At 53.0% G+C, this 17,998-nt stretch overlaps 1 protein-coding gene across 1 annotated transcript in view; it reads left to right on the plus strand.

The window, feature by feature from the left end:
* The first annotated feature begins 8,530 nt into the window (after window positions 1-8,530).
* The window catches only part of DTX1 (deltex E3 ubiquitin ligase 1), a 39,229-nt gene continuing 29,761 nt past the window's right edge, over window positions 8,531-17,998 (plus strand). Inside the window, exons 1-2 of the mRNA XM_069558057.1 lie at window positions 8,531-8,772; window positions 9,280-10,289. Of these exons, the coding sequence (XP_069414158.1) occupies window positions 10,031-10,289 (259 nt within the window). The 5' untranslated portion in view covers window positions 8,531-8,772; window positions 9,280-10,030. The remainder of the gene's footprint in view (window positions 8,773-9,279; window positions 10,290-17,998) is intronic.

The raw sequence follows: 17,998 nt of genomic DNA on the forward strand, positions 1-17,998 counted from the left end.
GACAGCTGGGGCTGGGAGTAGGGAGGGATGCGGAATTGTTTAATGGGTATAAAGTTTCAGTTTGACAAGATACAAACATTCTTGGGATCTGCTGAACAATCATTTGAATATGCTTAACATGACCAAGTACTGCATTTCGGACTCTTTTGTTTACCATGATGGCTACTCCATTTATTCTAAGGGATTCCTGCCCACAGTAGTAGATATAATGGTCATCTGAGTTAAATTCACCCATTCCAGTCCATTTTAGTTTGCTGATTCCTAGAATGTTGACGTTCACTCTTGCCATCTCCTGTTTGACCACTTCCAATTTGCTTTGATTCATGGACCTGACATTCCAGGTTCCTGTGCAATATTGCTCTTTACAGCATCAGACCTTGCTTCTATCACCAGTCACATCCACAACTGGGTATTGTTTTTGCTTTGGCTCCATCCCTTCATTATTTCTGGAGTTATTTCTCCACTGATCTCCAGTAGCGTATTGGGCACTTACTGACCCGTGGAGTTCCTCTTTCAGTATCCTATCATTTTCCCTTTTCATACTGTTCATGGGGTTCTCGAGGCAAGAATACTGAAGTGGTTTGCCATTCCCTTCTCCAGTGGACCACATTCTGTCAGGAGATCCAACCAGTCCATTATAAAGGAGATCAGTCCTGGGTGTTCTTTGGAAGGACTGATGCTGAAGCTGAAACTCCAATACTTTGGCCACCTCACGCAAAGAGTTGACTCATTGGAAAAGACCCTGATGCTGGGAGGGATTGCGGGCAGGAGGAGAAGGGGGCGACAGAGGATGAGATGGCTGGATGGCATCACTGACTCAATGGACGTGAGTCTGAGTGAACTCCGGGAGTCGGTGATGGACAGGGAGGCCTGGCCTGCTGCAATTCATGTGGTCGCAAAGAGTCGGACATGACTGACCGACTAAACTGACTGAACTGAACTGAACACGACTAAACTGTAGGCTTACAAGTGGTTAAGATGATAAATTTTCTGTTATGCTTTTTTACCACAATAAAAATAAAATGAATTACCTAGAAATCCTTCCAGCTTTAGAGCAATAGCGCGACAATGGCCACCAGGGGGCGCTATGCTCCCGTTTCATTTCACAGCCCTCTCCGCCCTTTCCACTCAGTGGAGCCAGCTGACAGTTTCTAGCGGATGCGTGCAGGGCAGAAGGGCGGAAATGCCCTAGGATCCTGGAGAAAATTAGAGCACCTCTATCCTCCCCGCCTTCGCCAGATGCACCAGCCCTGCAGAAGCTCCAGGGCTTCACAGCACTCCCCATCACAGGCCGGCCCACAGCCGACTCAGCTCCGAGGTTTCTCTGGGTCTCTTCCCTCTTTGCTGGAGACACCGTCGGTCCTGAATAGAGTGCGTCCACCTTGCCTAGCCGCCCGCCAGTCTTCAGATTGCCCAGGGGCTGGAGAAGACCAAAAGGTGCAAGGACTCACCTGCCCCCAGGTTACCCAAAGATAAGGGGACACGGCAATGGAAACGGGTCAGAGACCTCCTATTCCAGATGCAGAGACTTCGCGGTCAACCAGCCCTGGGGTTTGCCCACTCACCTGCTCACTATGTATGTCACAACCTCCCCGGGGTCTAAGTCTCCTCATTTGTAAAATCTATGTTAATACCCAGGAGGATGGGAAGAAGTTTAATAAATATCCCTGAGGCTTAGAAAAGCACTCAACGGATGGGCTAATGACCATTCCATGCCCCGTATCGGATGCTGGCCTGATCTCCTCCCATCCCCGGCTGGTTTTCTACTGAGCAGCACCCACTGTCAACTTTGCACTTATTACTTAAGGATCCTATCCTGAAGAAACCCACACCACGATCCTCTGGACCAGACAGGGTCAGTGATTTAACCAGGCAGGATTCACTGGGTTGCAGTAAATAGAAACCCAGTGAAACTACCTCAAGGAAATGGAAGTGTCACGCGGAATCCAAGAAAAAAAAGAAAATCAAAGAGCAAAGTGCTGAGAAGAGCAGACCCAGGATCTGGGCTCTTTGGGGACCCTGGACCATCCGTTCCCCAAAGCCTGCTTTATTCCTCTCCTCCACACAGGACATGTGCCCCCACGCCCTCCCACCAGCCTACGGACTCTGCTGCCATGCCTAGAGCATGCCAGGCACACTCCCACCTCAGGGCCTTTGCATCCGCTTTGCCCTCTGCCTAGGACAGCCTCCTGTAGCTCTCTCCTGCGGTTCACTACCCCCCTGCTTCTAGTCTGGCTCAGGTGCCACCCCAAAGGCACCTCCCTTGTCCAGCTGTTTGAAAATTGCAGCCCATCTCCCACCACCAGCATGCTTCAGCCCCTCCCCTGCTTTCTTGCTTTCCTTCTTTAACCTAAGTTCACAGAAAATAAAGAGAGGGGTAATTATAATCCTTCATGTATAGCCCACTCTCATCAGCATTTAATTTTTTTTACTTTAATTATTTATTTGGCTGCACCAGGTCTTACTTAGCATGTGGGATCTAGTTCTCTGACCATGGATTGAACCCCAGGTCTCCTGAATTGGGAGCACAGAGTCTTTTAACTGCTGGGCCACCGGGGAAGTCCCAGTGTTTAATTACTAAATTTAATGATGTAAAACCCAGAATCCAAACAAAAGCTACAGTCTTGACAATAACCTACATCTAACCAGATGGTTCCCCCCACCATAATCCCCTCACCGTAGTCTTCATCCTGAACCCTTTAGTTATTCTTCCCTTGTTTCCTTCTTATAGTTTATTATTACATATGTGTGTATTTATTTTTAGTTGCTTTCAACTTGATAGAAAGGATTTCACATTTATGTAACAGGACATTTCTCGTGGGATATTTGATCTCAGATATTCATCCACACTGTAATGTATTATGACTGTAATTCCTATGTTTTGACTGCCAAGTAGTACTTTGCGGTGGGAATTTATTCATCTGCTCTCCCATAGATGGGCACGTGGGTGTGTCCCAGTTTTGGCCACTGTGGACAGCGCCCCTGTGAATATCCTTCCATGTAATTCCTGGTGTAGACAGGCAAGCATTTCTCCACGGTTTATACTTTGGTGTAGAATTGCTGGGTCGTAGGATAAGGACATGCTCGGCTTTGAGAGAGAAAGCCAAGTAAACTCTGCATTGTGAATTGGTTGCACCGATTCACATGCCCACCAGACGTGTTAAGAAGGCTTGCTTTTTCTCTACAGTGCTTGAGCTTTCTGCTATACCATGTGTTTTACTTATGTCTTTGTTTACCATCTATCTCTGCCCTCCACCCCACTAGAAGGTCAGCACCAGGAGGGCAGAGATTTTTTTAACTCTTTGATTCACTATTACATTCCCAGTGCCTGGATCAGTGTGTAGCACATAGTAGATGCTCAATAAACATCTTCTGGTTGGATGAACAAGTCGACAGCCCCAAACGAGAGCTGAGAGCTCCTATGATGTATCATCAGCCCAATTACGTGGGGATGGGCTGATTTCACCCTCTCTCTCTCACTCCAATCCAGGAAAGGACCACTGGCTAAGAACTACTGATGCCGGGACCCCCAGACCAATTAAGTCAGAGTTCCTGCGGGTGGGGCTTGGGACATAGACAGTTTTTAAGCACCGCACCCCCATCCCTGGAGATTCTCCCTTGCAACCAGAGTGAGACCCAGAGCTCAAAGGGAAGCCGTTCATCTCACCCAGAGATGCTCAGGTCCCAGGCAAGTCCCACTGGACCTGAATCTCTGGGTGAGACTCAGGAATCTGCAACCTCATGATCTGGACACGCGGCCATCAGAGCAGGCCCCACCCAGGCCGCGTGCCTTTGGATGCTCCTCGCCCACCAGGGCCAGCTGCGATGTTACGGTTCTGGCATTTTTCTAATTCCGCCTCCAGTTCTCAGCAGGTAGTGAATGGCCTCTTGCCACTCGCCACTGTCCTGTCATCCTGCAGGCCCGAGGTAGCCTCCTGTTTCCAGTAGAATGCTGAGTTCCAGGGGCCCTGTTTCACTCCCCCAAGACATCTAAAGAGTCTTTCTTGCTCTGTTTCTCATTTCCCACTTAAACTTTTCCCCTTACTGCTGAGAGAAAGGTCACAGCTGGTCCACGGACCAGGATGTAGGGAGCCGGACAGAAGAATTCAGAAGGGCCTTAACTCACTCGGCTCCTCAGGATGGAGGGCAGGGCTGACATCTGCCTCCCAGGACTCATGCCCCAATTGTACATGACCTTGGTATGGTCTTCAGGGCCACCCATCTTGTTCTACGTCCCACAGAACAATTCCCACACCTTCACTTCCCACTCCAGGGGATTTAGCCCAGCGCTGGACACCCAGTAGTCACTCAATAAAGTCTGATTACTTTCAGCCTTTTCATAGGCAACTTGAATTGCATTAAATCCGCTTCAGGGACTTCCCTGGTGGTCCTGTAATTAAGAATCCACTTGACAGTACAGGGGTGCTAAGTCACTTCAGTTGTGTCCAACTCTTTGTGACCCTATGGACTATAGCCTTCCAGGCTCATCTGTCCAAGGGATTCTCCAGGCAAGGATACTGGAGTGGGTTGCCATGCCCTCCTTCACAGGGTCTTCCAGACCCAGGGATCGAACCCGTGTCTCTTACATTTCCTGCACTGGCAGGCGGGTTTTTCTCCACTAGAGCGAAGGGTTCGATCCCTGATCTGGGAATATCCCGTATGCTGCCAGGCAACTAAGCCTGTGTGCCACAACTACTGAGCCTGCCCTCTGGAGCTGGCAACTACCAAAGCCCGAGCACCCTAGAGCTCCCATGAGAGAAGCCACCGCCACAAGAAGCCCGAGCAGCGCAACGAACAGCAGCCCCCACTTGCCGCAACTAGAGAAAGTCGGCGCGCAGCAATGAAGACCCAGCACAAGGAAGACCCAAAAAGAAGAGGAAAAAAAAAAAAAAACAACCTCCCTTCAGTAACTTCCATGGTTCTTAGGATAAAAACCTCAAACCCATGCTAGGCCCTGCATGGGGACCTTGCCCACCTCGACTTGCCCCAGGCTCACCCCTGATCCATTCTCAGTGGTCACTCCAGTTTCCTCTCTCTGCTGCTTTAACACACCAAACTCTTTCCCACCTCTGGGCCTTTGCACATCCCTGCTCCTCCCACTGGCTTATCCACATTACCGCTGTGGATCCTTTGGGGAGTAGCTGAAATGTCACCTCCTCTGAGAAGCCCTCCCTGATTCCCTAGACCTTGTTGGACCCCTGTTAGAGGCCCTCATGATATCCTGAACTTTTTCATAGCTCTCACAAAGTTTTGTAATCATACTTAAAGTGATTCTTTGATTCACAGCTCACAGTGCCGCTAGACTGAGAAATAGAAGAGCCAGAATCATGTTGTTTGGGTTATGTCTGGTGTCTCCCTGTATAGCCTAGTGCCTGGCTTAAGGGCTGGGCTCAGTATATTTTGGACACACAAATGAGTGGATAGATGGATGGAGGGATGGTAGGTAGAGAAAGGGAGAGTACTTATCCAGCTGAACACATAAATGAGTAGATGAATGAATGGATGGATAGATGGATATGAGAACAAAAAATAAGCCGTTTCTTTCTGCCATCTTTCCATGCTGCTACAATAGCGCACATGAACGTCCTTAGGAACTTTGAAAATGCTGAGAAGAAAGACAAACTAAAGTTCATTTAGGCCATGCGCCAAAGTCATCACCTGGCTTTTAACTGCTGTTTGTTTTGTAGTGGAAGACTTTCCTTGAAAGGGTTACATGGTTGCTATTGTGATGATGAAGCGTGGCTGCATCGGCGAATTGGAAATCATTGATGATCGCAGAGCAAGAACATCATTGGGAAACTCACACACAGGTCAAGTAAGTGTGATTAGCCTTGAATTTGACGTATCACTCAAAGATCTAGAAAAGTGACAGGATCATCTTCTTTCATCTCATTGCACCGATGACCTCAGCTAGTATCATGGCTGCAAGGAAGCGAGACAGAAACACACAGAAGAGAAAATCCTGGGATTTTCTATGAGGGGTGTCATTCCTACACACAATACATTTTAAAAAGAGTTTGTGATGGACTGCATTTGTTCTATTGGCTCCTCCACTGGTGTCTGAGCCATCTCTCCAGTGGATTGTGAGCTCCGTGAAGGTCAAATTCTTTTCCCCCCTTTGCAATTTCTTTCTCCCAGGATGGTGGGTGAGCTGGGCTCTGTACTTCCGGCTGCTCCACAGCCCAGTTGAGAGGGCCCGCCGTGAGGGCCACGCTGCCCTCAGCTGGATGCTGAACAAACACCACGGCAGCACTGGTGGTGTAGGAGGTGCAAAAGCATTTTGGATTCAAATCCCAACTCTGCCACTCACTCCCTGGGGGAACTTGGACAAGCCACTTTGAGCTCCAGGAGACTTTTTTTTTCCCCATCTGTAAAATGAAGACAATATTACCTACCTTGTAGGACAATTATGAAGGGGAGTGAGCATTACATAAGCGCCTTGGCACATAGTAGACACACAATAAACAACAATGCTTATGTAATAAACACCAGCCATACCACACAAGGGTGAATAAGATGCAGTCCCTTATCTCAAGGATGTCTCACTCTAGCAGGGACAGATTCCACTGAAGTGGCTTGTTGTGATAAAGGGTGTCCTGTCGAGGTATATTGGAGAAGGCAATGGCACCCCACTCCAGTACTCTTGCCTGGAAAATCCCATGGATGGAGGAGCCTGGTGGGCTGCAGTCCATGGGGTCGCTAAGAGTCAGACACAACTGAGCGACTTCACTTTCACTTTCCACTTTCATGCGTTGGAGAAGGAAATGACAACCCACTCCAGTGTTCTTGCCTGGAGAATCTCAGAGACAGGGGAGCCTGGTGGGCTGCTGTCTATGGGGTAGCATAGAGTTGGACATGACTGAAGTGACTTAGCAGCAGTCGAAGTATATGCGATGTAATGCAGAAGATGGGATGAGTTCAGGGAAGGCTTCCCGGAGGAGGTGACCTTTAGTCAGACATTAAATAGCGTTGTACAGTCTGGAGTCTTGAGTTCTTCTTTCCAACTTGCTGCTAAATTTCTAGGTGACCTTGAACCAGCTTCTTCTCCACTTTGAGGTCCCCAGACCCCCTCCTGTAACATAAGGTTGTTCAGCATCAGCTCCAAATCTTTTGGGTCACAGCCTCCCTTGAGAAGAATCTGCAGAAAGCCAGAGCCTTTCTAGAAAAAAAAAAAAAAAAAAAAAGCACAGACATGTAAGTCAGTAATGGGAGGACAGGAGAGCCATCAGTGGACCCTAGGCTAAAACTCCAGAGCTCAGCCATCCCATTGGCACAGTAGCATCTCAGAGCTGTTCCTGCCCTCAAACACAGCCCGTCTTTAGTCTGTGGAGGCACAAGCAAACAGAATCAGGATCCAGTCTGGAAAAGCCCCTCAAGCACTGGACAGCAGGAGATAGCAGGGCCCTAGGGAACTGGCGGGGGTTGGGGGGGGTGGGGGGGGGTAGGTCACTCCTGCTGGCTGGGGAACCAGAGTTCCATTCTGGGAAAGCTCCCCTGAGCCGTCTGCCCTTGACCTTGTCTAGTTTATCACCATCTGCCCTGGAGAGGAAGAGGAGCGTGGGCTGCTCTGGGCAGGCTCCCAAACAGGCCGCTGACCCCCGTCTGCCACCCAGGCTGGAGTTCCCGGACGCATCCTTCATCTTTCCTAATCTAAACACCCGCAAGCCCCGAGTGGTCCATCCCTGCCCCCCCCTCCCCCCACCACCCAGATGATGTGTTCTCAGTTTCATCCAGCTTGCTGGACAAAGGCTAGCTGGCCCTCCCATTAACACTTGAGCTGCGGCCACCACCTGCCTCCCTGTCCATCCAGCCTGCCCTTGCCTAGCATTTATTGAGCACCTGTTGTTGGCAGGCATCCCTGAATGAGACGACAGAGGGCCCACCCTTACCTTCCTTCGAGGTCTCTGCCTCCTGGCTTAGGTCCCCTCACTGTCCTGGAGGCAAGATGTTCTTCCTCCCTCCACTTACCTGGAGCAGGTTAGTTGTCTTGGGGGAAGCTGGCTCTGGGCTGGCTAATTGGGTACTGGGAGGAGAATCAGCTCTGAGTGGTGTCTGAGCATTGCTCTAAGCTGCTGTGTGATCCTGGGCTGATATCTTGCCCTCTCTGGGCCTCAGTGGGCCCATATGTACACTTCAGAGTTCACAGTTCCCTCTGCCAGCCCCTCCTCACTCCCCTCCCCCAGAAGAGTGGAAGGAGAAAAGAAGCCTACCCTAGAACGCCTTAAGATCTTTCTTTAAACAACCTCTGGATCCTAATCCATTCGTTCCAGCATTTATTGAGCATCTATTGTGTACCAGGCCCTGGACTAGGCAACTGGAACGTAAAATTGATTCAGATTCAAGCAGGTGACCAAATGGACACCCCATTCCATGGCCTGCATCCTGCTGGGGTCAGGAGGCCCCGTGGGGTCCCAGGTGGGCCTAGCCCAGGATATGGAGCGCCCGGGGACTCGCGTGTCAGCGCCGGCGGTGCTTAGGGCCGCGATCTGTCTCCTCCCCTTCCTCCTTCTCCGCCCCCTCCCCCTTCCCTCCCCTGAGCGAGGCGACGGCCGCCTCCCACCCGCGGGATCCCGGCGTCCGGCCGCCGGCTCACGCGTCCGTCGGTCGGCTGGGTAGTCTGTCCGCGCGCAGAGAGCCCAGCGCCCCGCCGCGCGGCCTGGGAGGGAAAGGGCGCGGAGGCGGGACCGCGGCTCCCTCCCACTCCGGGGGGAGCCCAGGAGGCGGCGGTGCTGAAGCGAGAGCCAGAGAAGGAGGCAGAACCGGGGAGAGGCGGTGAGAGCGCGGGGTGCCCAGGGACCCCACCCCCGGCTCCTTCGGGAGGCCCGCGCGCGCTTTGGGGAGGTCTGGCCTGGGGACGGAGGGTTGTTACCCGCAGGGCGGGAGGCATAGGCGATCCAGCTCTTGGCTTCGCCTGCTCGGTGACGCGACCCCTGAGGGGCCCTGGGCCGCGCCTGCAGCGCCGCGCATCCTGGCACCTCCCGGCGCATCCCGCATCCCTTGGCCCGGAGCGAGTCCCGGGGGAGGCGAGCGCTCAGGTTGCTGAGGAGGGGGCGCCGCAGGCTAGGGATCTTGGAAAATCGCGCCCCCAGCCCCAGCCCTCCCTTGAGGCCTGCCCCAAGGGAGCGCGACCGGGCGACCCCCTTTAGCCCCCCTCGCTGCCCGCTCCCCCCCATCGGTTCCCCATTGTTCTCAGCCCATCGCTCTCCGGGGGAAGGGGGGAGGGGGTGCCGCGCTCTGGTCTTAAAGGGCCCTCTCCCTCCCCTTCTTGTCTCCTGGCAGGTGGTGAGCGCGAGTGGGGTGGGGCGTGCCCACGGGCCCCCGCCCCCCTCGTCCCCCGGCCCAGCTCGGGAGCCGCAGCTCGGATCAGGGGGCTGGGAGTAGCCGCCGCATCCTCCCCCGTGCGTTCTTCGAGCCACCTGGGCCTTCCAGGACGGCGTGGACCTGGGGGGGGGGGGGTACAACGGGGACAGAGACTCCCCCTTCAGCGGGAGCCGTCGGGGGGCGGGGGGGCGGACCCGAGACAAGGCCAGCAGCCCCCTGGAGCCAGGCGCAGGGTCTGCGAGTGCAGAGGGCCGGCCAGGGCGCTGCAGAGAAGGCCGGCTGGGGCCGGGCCTCCTCCGGGGGTGACAGGCCCTGCCGCGGCCCGAAGGAACGAGGGTACCAGCAGGAAAGAGCCCGGACCTAGAGTAGAGGCAGTTGCCTCACGCCCTCGTCTGAGCCTGGAGGGAACCCAGGGATTGAGAGCACCGTTTTCCCCTTCCTAAGAAAGACACTTGCCAGAATACACCTAACCTGAGACAGCTCTGAGGGGAAGGGATCTTGGAGCCTGGAACATTCCCCCCCAGCCCCCAACACTCCTTTATCTGAGGCCTGCGGGCCTGAGAGGGCCGGGAGGACACAAAGGAGGCCGGACAGTCCTTGCTGCCCTCCCTGGGGTGAGAGGAAGCTCCCCTCCACCCCCGCCGGCTGCCAGGCCCAGGAGCAGCTGGGTGGGGAAGAAGGGGTCCTGCCCCCTCGGGCGGCAGCGGCTATGTCACGGCCAGGCCAGGGAGTGATGCTGCCGGTGAGCGGGCTGGGCTTCCCACCGCAGAACGTGGCCCGGGTGGTGGTGTGGGAGTGGCTGAATGAGCACAGCCGCTGGCGGCCCTACACGGCCACGGTGTGCCACCACATTGAGAACGTGCTCAAGGAGGATGCCCGGGGCTCTGTGGTCCTGGGACAAGTGGACGCCCAGCTGGTGCCCTACATCATCGACCTTCAGTCCATGCACCAGTTTCGCCAGGACACAGGTGAGTGGACTCGCGCCCCTCCCCTCCCCATCGCCACCACCATCACCATCGTGCTGGATGCTGAACTACCCCAGCATCCCTGAGGAGGGAACCCAGAACTGCGGAAGGCCCACCTGCTGCTCCAACCCCCTCTCCCTAAACGGGTCAGTCTAGCCTAGTCCAGTTGAAGAACTAGGTTCCAATCCAGCCTCTTATGTAGGGCTGCAGATGAGTTATATCGCTTCTGTGAGCCTCAGGTTCCCCTCTGCAAAATGGATGGGCCAGTGTCTCTAACAGCTGTGTGAGGATTAAATAAAACTCTGCTCACTGAGCCCAGAGCATAGATCATTAGCATTCAATCATCAGAATGAAAGGGCTTTTCCTGCACTTCCTCAATTGATACTTTTTCAACCACTACAGCCAGTCTTCCTAGCCTGTTTGTGGTAGTCCTGGTAGTTGTCCCATTTTACAGATGAAGAAACTGAGTCTCACAGAAGCTGAGCAATTTAAACTCACAGAAGCTGAGCGACTTAAACTCAGAGCTGAGATCTAAGCCCAGACAAGGGGTTTCCAGAGCTGAAACTCTTAACCAGAACCTCATATCAGCTCTGAGAGCTGGTGTTGTTGGAGTGATGTAGTGGTGGTCACAACAATGGGGGCAGCTGAGGGGGATTGGTGGTGTCGATGGTAGAAGGGCGGTAATGATGGAGGAAATAGTGTTGGTGGCAATGTCAGTGGTCGTATTGACTGTGGAATTGGTGGTGGTGGTGATGGTTGTGTTGGTGGTGGTCTTGGGAGCCGTGTGATGGGGTGGTCATGGTGGAGAGAATGAGGCTGATGGCAGCCTTGGTGTCATGTGATAGGTGATGATGATGATAAAAACGAGGATGTGATTAAAAACAGCATTTCTGTTCGCCATCACTGTGGAGACCTGCCTGAGTCATTGTTGCCTGGCGGTCTGTATGAAAAGCTTGGTGGGCAGTGAGGAATGGCAAGGTCTTGCCTCTTAGAAGCTGCCAAGAATCCTTGACATGATCACCCCCAGGAGTGCGCTGATGGGAGGTTTGAGGGAGATACAATGACTCCCTAGATGATAGAACTGCATGTAGCAGCCTTGGGGGTAATAGAACACATTCCATCTCTCTAGAGCTATACTGTCCAATATGGTAGCCACGAAGCCCTTGTGGCTATTGAAATTTAAGTTAATTAAAATTAAATCAAATTTAAAACTTAGTTCCTCGCTCCCACTAGCCACATCCACATGCTCAGTGGCCACAGGTGTCTTGTGGTGACTATACTAGACAGCATAGGTCCAGAATACTGCCACCACCCAAGGGCGTTCTAGTGGCTAGCTCCACTCTGGAACATTGCTTGGTGCCTACCCAGTCGTCCCCACGTGTGGAAGCAGGTGAATTCATGACCAATGGTTTGCTGTGACTTTCCTGTACACCTGTGTCCCCAAACTCTGGGAACTGGCAGCAGTCACTGGTGGTACCATTTGTTCCTTCAGGCCGTCATCGACTTACCGATCTCCTGTGTGTCAGACCCCCATGCTGAGTGCTAGAATGCTGTAAGGAGCAAGACCGCCAGGGTCTGGGAAATCCAATGGTTAGGACTCAGAGCTTTCACTGCCATGTCCTGGATTCAATTCCTGCAAGCTGCGTGGCACAACCAAAAAGAAAGACAGCCGGGGTCCTTTGTAGAGGTCTATTTGTGGAGGACCTATGCAGGAGATCCCTGTGTAGTCAGCAAGCAACACATCAGCCACACAGATAATCAGCTGCAGGTCTCAGAACATGGAATAACTTTGGTCGAGTAGTGGTCACAGAAGGCTCATCTGAGGAAGTCAGGTTTGACTAGAAATCTAAAGACTGTTTGAGGGAGACAGCTTCCCAAAAGAGGGAACAGCTAGTGCAAAGGCCCTGTGGCAGGAAGGAGCAGAGTATGTTCAGACCCATTGCGTGTGGAGTGCAGTGGATGAAGGGGGGTGGCATGAGATAAGGTCGGATGGGGGGAGAATGGATACATGTGCACGTATGGCTAAGTCCCTTTGCTGAAACCATCACCGTGCTGTTAATTGGCTATATCCCAATACAAAATAAAAACCTTTTTTCTTTTCTTTTTATTTATTTTTTATTTTACTTTACAATACTGTATTGGTTTTGCCATATATTGACATGTATCCGCCACGGGTGTACATGAGTTCCCAATCCTGAACCCCCCACCACCTCTCTCCCCATATCATCTCTCTGGGTCATCCCAGTGCACCAGCCCCAAGCATCCTGTATCCTGTATCGAACCTAGACTGGTGATACGTTTCTTACGTGATAGTATACATGTTTCAATGCCATCCTCCCAAATCATCCCACCCTCTCCCTCTCCCACAGAGTCCAAAAGTCTGTTCTATACATCTGTGTCTCTTTTGCTGTCTCGCATACAGGGTTATCATTACCATCTTTCTAAATTCCATATATATGTGTTAGTATACTGTATTGGTGTGTTTCTTTCTGGCTTACTTCACTCTGTATAATCGGCTCCAGTTTCATCCACCTCATTAGAATGGATTCAAATATATTCTTTAAAAAAAAAAAAAAAAAGATGAAGTTCGAGCAGGGGCTGGACATAAAGCTGTGAAAGGGGCTCTGGATTTTATCCTGAGCGTAGAAGTCACCATCGAGCTCTCGTGCCGATCCTTCCAGAGAGGCAGAGTCCCTGATGAAGAATTGCTGGGCATCCCCTGCCCCATTCTCTCTGGCTTTATTCCGGAACCATCCCTGGTGGAGGGCAGGGATCTGACAAAGCGTTAGATAGGTTCAGTGCTCGTGCTGGGCGTGGGGAGAGTTTTCCAGGGCCTGACAGGTGGTCCTTGGAAGCAGAAATTGCCCCATTCGAGGCTGCCAAGTTGGCCAGTTTGTCTGCGATCCCCACACCTCTGTTCTGGGCTCCTTTTCTCTTCCCACACCCTCACTTGGGCTCCCAACTCACCAGACTCCCTCCATTCCCCCTTTCAGGGAGCCCCTTACTCTCAATGGCATTTCTTTTATGGGTCAGCCTTGCTGGATCCCCTAGAAGTTCAGCATCAGTCATATTCCCACTGCCCCCTCCAGGAGCTGCTCACTCCACACCTGCCCCCTGTTTGCCGGAAAAGAGAAAAAAAAAAAAAACAGTCAGCCCTCCACAGGCTCCTGGGAGCCTGCCAAGACCCCCCAGTGAGAGAGGAATGCCTGGAAACCTCTGGGGCCAGCAGGAGACCTAGGATGCCGGGATAACTGCCAGAGGGAGGGGCAAGATGTCTCCCACCAGGAGTGTTATCATGTGCTCGCCCACTTCTCCCAGGAGCAATACAAAATTAAGGGAGGACATCTGGTCCTCACCCTTCAGGACTCAGGGAAGAGCCTCAAGCAGCCATTGTCACCTCCCCAGACCTCAGTTTCCACATCCATTAGATGCGCAAGAGTTTCACTTTGCCAGCATGGTTGTTGAGCTGGTGGAAAGAATCACACACCTTATTTTATCCCAGAGACCTTAACTAACTGATTGCCCACCATGTATCCAGCATGTATTGAACACTACAGATGCCTGAGAGATGAGTAGGAGATCCTAAATCTTGAAGATTGTGGCAGGGACACACACACAAAAAACAATATAACGTTGTAAAACCCAAAGCTCACATGTATACATTGAAATGAATACAGCCTCTCTTTAGATTTTTCTCTTTTTAATATCTATTTTTATTTATTCACTTGGCTGCTCTGGGTCTTAGCTGCGGCACACTGCATCTTTGATCTTCGTTGTTGAGTCATGCGGGGTCTTTTCTTTATGGCATGTGGGATCTAGTTCCCTGACCAGGGATCGAGCCCGGGCCCACTGCATTGGGAACGCAGAGACTTAGCCGCTAAACCACCAGGGAAGTCCCCTAGATTTTCTAATTGTAAGATTCTTGACAAATTCATTGCAGCAGAACTTTACGTTTTTATGGGAGTTAGCAGCATGCCCCAGTGACCCTGACATTGACACCACAGACTCTCTGATAAGGTCAGATAGAAATAGGTTAGCCTCTGTGGATCCTACAGTTTCCATCGTAACTGCTGCTGTAGCCTGACTCTGCCGCTGTAGTCTCAAAGCAGCCAGACAGTATGCAAATGAATGAATGGGTCTGTGTCTTAATAAAACTAGTTGCAGCCACTGAAATTTGAATTTCATATCATTTTCACGGGTCATGACATATTCTTCTCCTTTCTCTCCCCGCTCCGACCCCCATCCACCAACCATTTGAAAATTTAAGAACTGCTCAGCTCATAAGCTGTGCAAAAGCAGGCAGCCAGTGGATTGGACCAGTGGGCTGCAGTTCACCTACTCCTAATATATCCTTAGCCTGCCCATGGAGTAGGACCGTGCAGATGCCATGGCACACTCAGTGTGGCCTGTATGAAACACTCGCCTCCTGGCGTGTGCCGAGGTGTACGTGTGTGTGCATACACACAGCGCCGCCCCGCCTCTACATCATTGACACCCAAATACCCTGTCTATAAGCCTGTCATGCTGCCAGTGGAAAGCAAGCCCAGGTGTCAGGCTTGGGCCACAGGGGAAGGGCCAGCCTTGGTCCCATGGGGGCTGCTGTTTGTTCAGCCTGTGCCCCATCACCTCTCCCCTGCTGGGCTGTTTTCATCACACATCACAGGGGGTGAGTTTCCCTTTGATGCCCTGAAGGTCTGGAACCCACGTGGCAGGGATGCCATGACCCTGGTGTTCCTTTCACAGGCACGTCTGCTGTGATGTGGGTGATAATGGGCCAGCGTGGCACTGGTCCCCCATAGCTTTCCCGGTTTTCCTTTGTCTTGTGCCGACCAAACCAGGATTTCACAAATGGGAAAACCAAGGCGGAGGGGTTGGCCCAGGTGGGCAGAGCCGCTGGTGGTGGAGCTGGGTCCAGGAGCCAGAGGGGTTCTTGGAGGAAGGTATTGGCTCCCAACAGCAGTGGGAGAAAGATGTGGGAACTGCCTCCTGTCCCCCGTGAGAGGTCACCTGCTGAGAGCCACTTCCCCGCTGCTGTGGAGGCAGGCGGCCACACCTAAGGGCTTCATCTAGACCCTGGGTCCTCCTCTTGGTCCCTGCATGGGACAGAGATCTGAGCTAACCACTCCCCAGGCCATTTCCAGATTTCTCTCTGAGCTCACGTGGCTGGGAGTAGGGGCAGGGGAGTGATGAACTGACGGGTGACACCTATTCTTTTCTCCCTCTGCTGCTGGGGGCACTCCTGGCTGCCTTCTGCCCATTCTGTAGATGGGACAGCTGAGGCTGGGGGATGCCAGCCTGGGGACCATCCACAACTGCTGTCCCCACAGCTCAGAGCACGGCTGTGCCTGGCACTCCCAAGCTGTTAGGCTGGGGTGACAGGTGGCGCCTGGTTTCAGCATCTCCCAAGCCAACATCAATCCCTTCTGTGGGTAGCCGACGCTCCACTCAGCCTGGGAGCCCTGATGGGACATCCCGTCTGAAGACACTGAGGCTGTCGCAGACTGGGTAGGGCCACCCAGAGAGAGGAGCAGGCGTCACCAGGGAAAGCACCACCAGGATTTAGACCCCTAGGCAAGTCGTTGTATCCTCCAAGAGAGAGGCCCAGAGAGGGTGCGTGACTTGCCCAAGGTCACACAGTCAATCATTCCTCTGGAACCGGGTTTCTCACACAGGTTTCAAGGATAGAGACTAAGGTTACATTCAACAAGCCTGCCAAGAGTCGCCTCCACCCTCCCTTGAGTGCTCTGCTGGGGCTTGTTGCCAGATTCTGTACCAAAGTAGGAAAAGCCTTGTGCAACCCCAGAGGCCTCCAGGGCCCAGCTCCCTGGTTACACAACCCCTTGGGACCTTCTCCCAGACAACCCGGAGGGCCCCCAGGGGGCTGGGCCTGACACCAGGGGCAGGAAGGATGATATGTGTTTGGACTGGGAGGGGGTCTGTCCCCTGGTGGCTGCAGCTCCAGCTGATTCATACAAGGGTGTCTCCCACCACCACCTGTTGCACTGCCTGCATCTCCACCCTGACAGATCCATCCTTTTGCCTCCGGCTGCTTGTCTGGCTCCTGGAGTTTCCTCTGGTACCATACATTCATCATCACTTTTATTTGATAATCACTGGTGCCTACTCAGTACCAGGCCCTGGACCGGGTTCCCTGGAACTCAGAAAGATGGACAAGACCCCTGCCAAATGGGTTTCAGAGTCTAGTTGAGGTAAAGGCAAGTACATATCATGGGAATAGCAGCCAAACTCTCAGGTGCAGATATAGATCTGGATTCCAGCTTGGCCCTTTGCTGGCTGTGTGACCATGGGCTAGCCCCTTAACCTCTCTGAGCCTCAGATTCCTATCCTGCAAAATGGGAATAAGAATAGTCCCTACCTGAGAGGATTATTATCGTGAGGATTGAATGAGATAATGTAGGTAAAATCACAGAGAATATTACTTTGCACATAGTACTCATGTTCAAGTAGGAAAAAGATTTAAATATCTCATAGGAGAGGTACAGGTTGCCTGACCAGATGTTATGGACAGTGTGTGCCAGGGGCCTCCGAGTGGGAGGACTTCCTGGAGGAGGAGTTCTCCAAGAGTCTGTATGGTTTGAGGAACACTTCTGGCTGGAGGCAACCCAGGCAGGCCTGAGTGGAAGAGGGAGGCGGTGACAGGAGCTGGGAGAGGTAGGGAGGGGAAGAGAGGCCTCTTGAGTCTCACCAGGCATGACTGGGCCTCCAGCTGTCACCCTTTAGCAGCCAGGCCCCAGGGGACCCAGAGCCACACTACAAGACCAGCCTCATTAATCATGGGCCCTCAGAGGCCAGAGGTGAAGCCGGCTGGGCAGGGGCTGACGCAGGCCCTTCCCAACAGTCTGGGCTCCTTCCTCCCAGCCAGCAGGCATCAGCCCACTTTATACATAGCCAAGGTGAGGCTCAGAGAGTGGAGAGCCACCTGCCCAAGCTAGGAAGACGTGGATCAGAGATTCAGATCCGGGTGGCCTGCAGCGCCCGCCCTGCATCAGGCCTGATTGCCCCAGCACCTTGGACAGCACCACCCCATGGCTGGACCACTCCTGTGGGGAGTAGGGGTGAGAGATGCTGGGTCACATCCTCCTCGTAACATCTTCTCTCCCCTTTCATGTACCCTGCCCCTGCTGCTGCCCTCTCTGTCCTTTCCTGCTCTTTCCCAACCTCCCCACACCCTGCATCCTCATCAGTCCAAGGGAGCTGTAGAGTCTGACCTAGAGATGAGGGAGGTGGTGGAAGCTGTGATGGGGAAGTGTGGAGGCTGGAATAGGAGAGGTGATAGGGAAGGTGATGAGAGCCATGGGGGTGGGGAGGGGACAGGGAGGTGCTGGGGCTATGATTGGAGCTATTAATGGTAGGGTGGGGTGGGGTGGGGAGGGTGTGATAAAGGGGACTGTGATGGGGAGGGTCATAGCAGCGGTCATGGAGAGAGAGCAACAGGAGTGCTGTGCAGACTGTGATGGAGGATGGTGAAGAAGGTGATAAGGAGTGAAGGGGGAGGCTTAAGGGTTCTAAAGGGGGTGGTGGAAGACGTGATGAGAGGACAATGAGGAGGGGCTAGGGTGGGGAAGTGATGACTGGTCACATGAGAGCTGCCCATTCAGGCTGCAGGCAGTGGGATCCTTAGCTCCCTCCCCGCGGTATGGAGGGTGCCTGGGGCCCTCCGAGGTGCCCTGCCCCCATATTTGTGTCCCCCT

The sequence above is a fragment of the Ovis canadensis genome, chromosome 17 (assembly GCF_042477335.2).
Source record: "Ovis canadensis isolate MfBH-ARS-UI-01 breed Bighorn chromosome 17, ARS-UI_OviCan_v2, whole genome shotgun sequence".
Lineage (NCBI taxonomy): Eukaryota > Metazoa > Chordata > Mammalia > Artiodactyla > Bovidae > Ovis > Ovis canadensis.